The sequence below is a fragment of the Megalobrama amblycephala genome, linkage group LG4 (genome assembly GCF_018812025.1).
Source record: "Megalobrama amblycephala isolate DHTTF-2021 linkage group LG4, ASM1881202v1, whole genome shotgun sequence".
NCBI lineage: Eukaryota > Metazoa > Chordata > Actinopteri > Cypriniformes > Xenocyprididae > Megalobrama > Megalobrama amblycephala.
Genome location: NC_063047.1, coordinates 12240039 through 12249783, shown reverse-complemented (window position 1 = coordinate 12249783; position 9745 = coordinate 12240039). Strand labels below are relative to the sequence as shown.

The 9745-nt window shown below is 38.7% G+C and overlaps 2 protein-coding genes across 3 annotated transcripts; one reads left to right on the top strand and one right to left on the bottom strand.

The window, feature by feature from the left end:
* The first annotated feature begins 1095 nt into the window (after window positions 1–1095).
* On the top strand, window positions 1096–5712 carry fam219ab (family with sequence similarity 219 member Ab). Of its 2 annotated transcripts, none has more exons than XM_048187567.1 (6): window positions 1096–1538; window positions 2942–3041; window positions 3140–3242; window positions 3340–3420; window positions 3508–3583; window positions 3913–5712. In XM_048187567.1, exons 1-6 carry the CDS (start codon window positions 1482–1484, stop codon window positions 4069–4071), a joined length of 576 nt encoding a protein of 191 aa, XP_048043524.1. In that variant the 5' UTR covers window positions 1096–1481; the 3' UTR covers window positions 4072–5712. The 2 variants fall into 2 exon arrangements, with proteins under 2 accessions (XP_048043524.1, XP_048043525.1); XM_048187568.1 differs by having other exon boundaries at window positions 1148–1538; window positions 3508–3562.
* Window positions 5706–9744, bottom strand: klf9 (Kruppel-like factor 9). Its single transcript, XM_048187566.1, has 2 exons — window positions 8600–9744; window positions 5706–7601 (listed from the first exon to the last, which is right to left on the bottom strand). Exons 1-2 carry the CDS (start codon window positions 8967–8969, stop codon window positions 7324–7326), a joined length of 648 nt encoding a protein of 215 aa, XP_048043523.1. The 5' UTR covers window positions 8970–9744; the 3' UTR covers window positions 5706–7323.
* Window position 9745: the final 1 nt, after the last annotated feature.

Sequence of the window (9745 nt, the reverse complement as noted above, 5' to 3'; positions counted from 1 at the left end):
TTTTTTCATACAGAGAATCTTATAACAGCTGTTCATATGGGGTTTCACAGGGACTATTATTATCGGTTACCTCTTAACCCCTTATAGAGGTTATCAAAGAGATCATGAAATCCAAAACATGATTTCACAATAGCAAACATTATTCATTTTCTTTTTACAATGAAGTTTGTAATGTTCTTACCTCAATGACTGCATTTCCCCCCAAACTATAATACTTCAACTATAGCAATACAGTTATGCCATTTTATATATTAGCCATCGGGAAACCCCATCATCACCTTAATCATAATTTTAGTTTTACCAAGCAATACCTCATTTTTTAGATTGAAATATTTTATTTCTACCATTGTAAAATGCAGGAATGTATTTAAAATGTACATTGAATTCTATATGCTAAGAACACTTCTGAAGAAGATGCTAAATTTCATTTTCATCTTACATTGTTAATTGATAATATACTAATATTATTCTGAAATAATCCTCTGGAAAATTATGCTTTAAATGCTTGTTAGTTAGCGCCATCTACTGGCAAACACGTATCTACGACCATAGGCAGGAATATCATTGGAAATATGCTGGCAATTCAACATAATTAGGCTAAAATAGCAGGCAATATAAGCCTACAGCATACAGTTTATGGACATTATACAGCTTTACTTCTATTTTGGGCTAGTTTTGTTAGCAATTGGATTAATTTAATGTTTAGTCAATGCTTGATTAAAAGTGATCTGTTATATTGGGTTGGGATTGGAATTAATGGTTAGAAAACGGGAGGAAAACACAGAAATTTATATTTAAATATGTATAATATATTTAGTCTTCATTAGACTACTAGACATTGCCCATTTTTCAGACTGCTCCCATACTGGCCTCATAGGCAGTTTTACTAAGGTTAATGTCCAGAAGCTGTCCAGGGTCCTGAAGTCACTTTGATCTGTGCCTGTTGGACAGGTGCATAAAGCGCGACCCACCTCTTTTTCAGCACTGTAAACACACAAATGGGGACACTGTAGATCAAATCCCGTTAATAAGGGATCAAAATCTTTGTTTGTATGCATTTGATTCTAATCCTTATCCGACATCCCTGATTACAGGTTCGACATGGACTGCAAAAACATCGTCCCACACAAAATATTGCCATCTCGAGGTTATACAAACACCCACAGACAGACAACCCTGCACAATGTCTGTGTCTGATGCTGGTCTTGGGTGGAGCAGACATCGCTCGAGTGGGGCGGAATCCGTGGTGCTGCTCGCGTCTCGAGACTCGTTTCTCCCGGAAGTGGGTGGTTAAGTCGCCACTCGGTCACTGCTGGCTAACGAGCGATCGCTGGGATGAAGGAGAGTCGAGGATATTCTTGGGGCTGACAAATATCCGACGACACAATTGTGAAATTTCATTTTTAACCAATTAGTTGCGGTATATCCGCAGAAATCCTCACAAACGCTCACAAAAAAGGCTCAAACACCCCGCCGCCAAGATGATGGAAGAAATCGACAGATTTCAAGTGCCGACTGAGGCAGAGATGCAGCCTTTTGTAAGTTCAACCAGATTGACTCTTAACAACCGTTTAAAGCACAAATGTTTCAGTATGCGGTTTTCATAACATTTTGATGGGCGAATTGTAGCTCAATATGAACTAACGATCCGTGGAGTATTTCATTAATCTCATGTTGTGTCATCACAGACCGTTATTACTTCAAAAAATGGTAAATATCTTATATTACGAGAGATCGATGATGTCCGTTCTGTGTCTGATGTGTATTTTCGCTAGCAAATGTAAGGATGCTACCATGATGCTGCGCACTGAGGCTGTGTGTCTCCCTGCATCGAAAACAACATCAGCTTCCTTTTATTTTATAACTTCAGCTCAACTTGTTCTTCTATCTCTTCGTACTTCCATCGTAACGCTGTCTGTAACATTCATCTGAAACCGTGTTATAAACTGCGTGATGTTTCTTCAATCTCATGAAGGCCTTCACCGCCTTATATTGCTTCATCATGCAGAATACGTGCTATGGTACCTGAATAATGTCCATACCCCTCCCACCCATTCCAAATTCATCAATAATTCTCAGGAAAATAACCAGCTCTGTTGGAGGAGACATCTGAATGGCTCATATTTAAGATGCTTGTGTTCCACTGGTTAGTTCTAGATCAATGGTTCTCATGGTTTTGCTTCAGAACCCAGATTTTACACTGGTTGTTAAGTGCAGACCCAAACCTGTTTATCATACAGATGTAAACAACATGTCCTTAAGATCAGAAATTGAAAATTATTCATATGAAATGCATACACCTAATAATATGCAAAAGTATTAATGTGACAGAATGAATTGAAAAATTGACAATGTTGTTTTCTAAATGTCTGTTGAAATTCAATTCTTTCATGCTCTCTGTATTTACCACACCAAAATATATTGTGATTGGCACAAACTATATTAATTCTTGGTGCAAGTGAACTAGTATTTAGGGTAGTCTGGGTCTGCAACCCTTCTGTGACCCATTTTTTGCTCGTGACCCACTGATCTGGTGTATTATATTAATTTATATTATATTATATATGATATACAATACAATATGTACAGTTTTTGTGATCAGTGTCTTAAAGTGTCTTGCACTGTACCTACGTTTTTCATCCTTTTTCCAGTTTTAGTAGATTTAGGCTTTTGTAACATGGAAATCATTCATAATTCTTAATCCAATCCTTATTTGAAGTCAGCAAATTCCACCTTTTGCTTCTGAAAATGTTTCCTTTTATCAGTCCCAGAGTGTGTTTTAGAATGAGCGGACAGAAATCATACAACAGACATAAAGTGACGCTTTACTCATCTACATTGATGAAAATGGACAGAGCAAAGCTCTGAAGACCAAACATCACATTAAACTGACTTAATCGATGAAACTAGACAGTCCTGACACTTCTATCTTATTCGCCAGGATCCAGCATCATCGACCACATCAGAGGCAGACTCAGATACCAGGGAGAATGAGCCTGCCACCCTGAACTATAAACCTTCTCCTCTCCATATGAAGATAGGTTTGTCCATACTGCCAAACACCAATGCAGTTATTTTTGCAATTATGTAATATTATCATATGACATAATAGGTCTTACATTATTTTTTCTCTGTGCAGACAAACAGAGAGAGCTGGTTAGGAAAGGATCACTGAAAAATGGCAATGCTGGAAGCCCTGTCAATCAACAACCCAAGAAAAATAACGTGATGGCCAGAACAAGGTACAAACAAGAGAAATTATCATCGCTTTCAACATTGTCTATGTTTTATGTTCCTTCACAAACAGACTGCTAACTCTGTATTTCTTTCTCAATCCAGGCTAGTGGTTCCCAATAAAGGCTACTCTTCTTTAGACCAGAGTCCAGATGAGAAACCTTTAGTTGCTCTAGACACAGACAGGTAAGCTCTTCACTCATCCTACACTGATTTATTTATGTCCCCATTGGCCACAAGCCTCAAACTCAGTGTTTTCACTTCCCTTTCCAGCGATGACGACTTTGACATGTCTAGATATTCCTCATCAGGATACTCATCAGCCGAGGTGAGGTCTCTAAGGGAACAGGTACCTATAAACTCTGGTTAATGTATTAAGCCCCGTACCATTTCTTTCTCAAAAGTCACTCACCATCTTTTATGTACAAAATTCCCTTTTGTCTCTCCTTATTTTCCTTTAAAGGTCACCATTGCACATTTGTTGTCGCAAATCATATTCATGTAGTTGTTCGTGTCATTGATTCATTAAACCAGTGAATGTCCCAATCAAGCTATTGAACCAACCCTGTTGTCCTGTTAATCTATCAAATAACTGCTGTCAGAAAAATAGAATTAATATGATTTAATTAGTGGCGGTTATGCAGCACTGCCTGACATGCTGTTCATTGCTTCCTGCAGCAAATAAACCAGGATCTGAACATCCAGCTACTGAAAGATGGATACAGGTTGGATGAGATCCCTGACGATGAAGACCTGGACCTCATACCGCCCAAATCCGTCAACTCCACCTGCATGTGCTGCCAAGCCACCTCCTCCACTGCTTGTCAAATCCAGTAAACCCATCACCTTTTCCCCTCCTCGTGCTCCCTCTCTCTCTCTTTTCTGTCCCTTATTCCCTTCCATAACCTCAGATAAGACATCTAATCAATAGTACAGAGGGAAATGTACAGTGCAGTAAATGTTATGATGGATATGGTGTACAGGAAAATGTGACCACGCACACATAGACGAAAACACATTACATGTGCTAACACACACACACACACATACACACATGTACTCTAACATATAATTCTTAACATGACTATTATTGGTTGCTTCCTCCTATGGCAGGATATGCACTGTTTGCTAATACGCTAGGAGAGTCTGCTCACTTTCACCTCCTAGCCGGCATTGTGTTATACTGTACAAGTGAACGTAGAACAAATAAAGCTTTAAAACGGCTTTAATTGTGATTTAAAAACAACAACTTGATGTTACAGAGAGTTTGAAATAGCTTATCCACTGAATTCTCTGCTTTCATGTTGCACTCATCGCATTAACGTTGTCGTTATGGTAAGATTTGATTTCCGTACGGATCTGGTTGGATGTTTATTGTTTGTGGCTGCTATTGAGGCTTTACTTGGGTTCGTTTCTGTTGAACATTTTGCATGTTGGTGCATTCGTACTGCAGCGCTAACAGTAGCCTTGTCTGGCATGCACCAGGGCATCACACTCTGTTTTGTTTACACTTGATATCTCACGTACATGTATTTAATTGAATCATGTTTGAAACTACGCTGGATTTGAGATGCGAATGTGTCATGAAAGGAAAGGCAATACAGTAACCCTTCTTTGAGAATTATATCTGATTGGTCAAGGTCTGGACTGTTGTTCTTTTCACAGTAACCTCTCACTACAGACCTAAGATGATAAAATGATTACAAGAGGACATTTTGTGTCTCTCAAAGGTCAGAAATCACTGGGACAATTTCTGTTCTGTTTAGATAGAATGTCCAAACATTCTAGATATTTAAAGCACCTGTAAGAAAGCTGTAAGTAAGTATTGTTTTATTCAGGAAGATGCTCAGATATGACACTCTCGAAGGCACCAAAGAATGTTTATGCTCCTTGTTGGAATTAATCATTTTCCCCTGTGTCCATTTTCATTTAGTGTTTCATATGCGTACGACCAAATGGTTACTTTTTTAGACATTGTGGGCTGTTTAAAAGCACTAATTTCTGCTGGCCTTTGGAAATAAATGAAGAATGTTAATGTTGCTAAAATTATTAAATTCCCTGGTCTTAACATCTATTATTATTATTATTTATTATTAAAAATGATTCAAGCTGTCAGTGATGAACCTGCACTGTTAGTCTACTACACATTAAATCCGTTTACAGATTTTACCCTTCCATTCAGCTTTGAAAGCCAAGCACATTTTATGTGTTATCTTTACACTCTACATATTGTCTTGATCAAGTTATATCTCAAAATGCAAATTGCTTTCATTTGAACTGCTCATATTCACTTTTTAGTGAATTTTAAAACTGTAATGACCTGATGTATTCAATTCAAACGTAATCAAAGGTGAGCATTTGTTGGACAAAAGCTGTGTTTTTATGTTATAAATATGTTAATTATGTGAGAAAGTCCATTTATGTATTAACAATGTTGTTATTGGTTTCAGTGATATCAATAAAAGCAGACCTGGATTACTCTTTGTTTTAATTAGTTATCCTCTATACACATCATTTACAGGTAATGAAAGATGAATGTTGCACAAATGATAGTGATGTAAAAATACAGAATATATATGTACAAATGATGGTGATGTAAAAATACAGAATATATATGTACAATGGTAGTGGTTCAAAATCTTTAAGATGCAGATAAACACAACATTACTATTCACACTATGCAACTGAGAAGACTTTTGTAAACAGCAAAGTATTTCTCGATAGCTTGCTAATTACATTCGGCAATCTAAGTTAAGAGTACTAAACCTCAAAACAGAAGGCACAGATTGAGCATTTTTACAACAGCCTGCTTCTTGAATTCATTCTATTAAACATATAGAACATCTGGGAAATAAATTAGCACAGATACTCTGTGACGATAAAAGCTAAATATTTGTTGATCAGTTATCATAAAATATAAAAACTTGAATAAAGATCCTTTGACTATTTTTCACATGTAAAATTCTGTTTGTGCATTACTTTTAAATGGATGATCATCACAGCAGATTCAAACCTAATCTACATTCAAATAACATTATTTATTATTTCAAGTATTTCAACAGCTGAATATGAATCTGAAAACGAAAAACCATTAATAAAATAAAATAAAATGTTAAATGTTACTGAAAGTAAATACTATAGGCTACTAAAAATTAAAGGTAATGAGAAAAATTATACAATCTTTGTTCTGTATGGTTCTGTATGCTGTGCAATATTTGAAGATCAAAGGCACAGGTCTTCCTTTCGTGTTATCTCATAACACGCCTGTAGATGGCGGTGGTAAACTATTAATGAGTGAAACTGTTGGCTGGCCTCACTAGATCACTTATGAATGCTGATCAAAAACACAAAGTAAAAGTTTAAAATAAAATAAATTAAAAAAAAAAAAAAAATCTGAAGAGTATTTTCAATGCTCTACATTAAATAAGTCACATTCTTTTGCATAACTGATTAGCATATGCAAATAATTATCATTGCTTAAAACAAAAGCGTGATTGTGTGCGTAAAACCTCACACGATTGTTAAATTAATCTCATAAGAACCCAGAAGTTTTAATATCATACAAAAACTGTCTTCAACACAGAAGTCAACCGCTGTCCCCCTAAATATCTCAAAGAACAGAAAATATTCATAGCGATTATTTTAAAACATATCCACCTCCTATACAGGACAGCTGCGAAATTTGTCACTTGAACTGATCGTGTTTCACATAATATATCTTTACACAGAATTTGTTCATTTCCCTTTGTCACAGTTGGTATGTAATAAAACATCTGGCTCCTCTCTGTTGAAATCAATCCCAACTTTGTAGTTATATTGTAAATATCCTTGCTCATTTGAAATAACCCTTAGACTAAATGTTCATTACAATGTTTCTGCCTAAAATATATGGTTTCTGTCCATTCCATTTAAAAGTCCCATTTTCAGTCTTTGTCTTGGAGTAGCCTACTCCAGCAAGCATATTTTGTACTCCATTATGTAACCCACCTGATATCTTATATCATCAGTTCATTAATAGAGGCTCTAAGACCTGAAATGGGTGTGGTTTTGCTAAAAGAGACATCCAAAATGTGGGGGCCACGTAGTTACTCAAACACCAGCAGACATGTGATCGCTGGAGCCAGAGGACGATGTGGACGTCGAAGAGTGTCGTCTTCGTCCGGCGGGACCCTGGAGCATACTGGGGTGAAAGCCGGCATGTCTGCGGGCGTGCTTGGTGAGGTGATCGCTTCGCATGAAGCATTTGTCGCAGAGCGGGCACATGAAACGCTTCTCCCCGGTGTGCGTACGAAAGTGTCGTGTCAGTTCATCTGACCGTGAGAATTTCTTGGTGCAGCCTGACCAGGTACACTGAAAGGGTCTCTCACCTAAGAACACACACACGGGAGAAATTTACGACACTATTGAGAATAACAATTTAATCTAGTTACAACAAAACCTAATCGACACAGATTTATTCCATGTATGTAAACACCTTGTTAGATGTGCGTATGTCACACCGAAGAAGGGGGGCTGCGCTTGGCTACATTGCGGCACCACGTGCCGGATGTTTACAACTGTGAAATCAGGAGGTGTGTGCGTGACGTCATCGTTGCGTTAGGTTATGCGCCACAGAAAAGCGCGCAGCCATCTTTAGGATTTTGCGTTTTAACTTTTTTTGCGGTAGCTCCGTATATGTCTAGAACATCGCTGTCGAATAGTAATTACCTGGTGAAGTGGATTTACTTATTATAGAGTTAATGCAAGTTATCTTGAGCATTGTAATGTTTGAAAGGGATGTCTTAACAAATGCCAATAGACCGGGAAGAATTTAAAAAACGTTAATTAATCCGTACGACCTGTGGAAATACAACCGGAAGACAAAACACACAACGAGCGCAGCGCCGAAAAGGGGGCGGGGCTACATAAGGTCTATATGCGTACTTTAGTGAGTGTCGCATTGATGTATGCGGATCAAGGACCAGTGACCGCGACCGAGACAGAACAGAATTCAATAGAACAGAACATATTCGCCATATGGGTCAAACCATGCAAATTAGCAAGCCTGAAATTGCTTCTAGCTTTCCCCTCCACACAATTGCGCAATTTTATGATTACATCATTTTCTGCGTAACAGTGTGGACTAAGCAACATGTTTGCTCTCATTTCGATTAGTAACATTGTGTTCTGTTCCACCCTCATGTGTACCCTGAGCGCTCCGCCTGCGGTTACACCCACTGTTACATGAGTGGCAGTTCCTGAAACCAGAGTGTTCCTGAGAACACGCGAGCGTGGGGCGTAATAACAAGCAAAATCGAATTACTGGCATCAGTTAAGTAATTGTACACATAAGCACACAATTAATTCAGCCGTGCTCGTTTCATACCGGTGTGTACTCTGAAGTGCGCCTTGAGATGGGACGATTTGCCGTATATTTTCCCACAGCCAGCGTAGGGACAACAGTGTCTCTTCTCAGCTGATACATGCAGACTGTCACGGTTCCGTGTCCTTTTCACCCTGCTTGCGTTCTGTCTGCATTTCTCCCGGTTCTCCTTTACGCTGGTTTGATTCTCCGCATCACTGTCCACCATACGTTTGGTGCTGATTCCGCCCGGATTACACTGATTTAAGTCCAGCAGAATCATTGCGACCATTAACAGAGTCCGGCTCTCTTGACTTTCCTCAGGTCCTTCCTCGCCGGATAGTTTGTCTGAGACCGGCTCCAAGGACCTTGCTGCAATATCAACATCCGTCATTATAGTTACCCAAAATGTCGTGTAATTGTAGAAGTCACCTGCCACGAATACTTCAAAACAAAACTCAGGGCGCACTGTGGATTCTCATCATATGCGCATCAAGATACATAGGCTACGACTCCAGTAAACGTGGCTTCACGCCTACACGTGTCAGTGTGACTGGGATGTTCCCGGCGAAGAATAAAAGCTTGTGTCGCTTGCGTCTACACGCACAAGAAACATCCAGGTGTCTATTCTCAATATTATTTCAATCACATCAGAAAGCGTGGAAACTTTGCGTACTCTCACTCTCTTCTTCTCTCACAAGTGCGTCAACTCTGTGCCGCTGTTTGCTGTTCCCATCTGAAAGAAACTACTTCGCGGAATCCCAAGGTGTCATCACAGAGCTCGTAGCTGATTGGACACGAGTGTCCAAGAGCGACGCTTTGAATGCACTACCAGGAATCACCTAGGCAGCCTGAGATTGAAGGGTCAGGGATCCAATAGTGTTCTGAGTATGAGACGGAGGGCGTGCTAACATAGCAGGAACTAAGAGTAGCAGCATGTGCCTCCTTCAGCACAGAGTGCACTGGTTGATACAGCGAGTTACAGTCTGTCACGTTGTATTGTTCAGCAGGCACAATGCAGTGAAATCATAAAATAAATGATTAATTCAATTAATAATTAATCAAATAAAAATAATCATATCATTAGGCTATATTCAATTACATAGAATATAACTCTTTTCGCGTGGAATGACCTGGAATGACCTGTACCGTATATGGATATGACTGAAC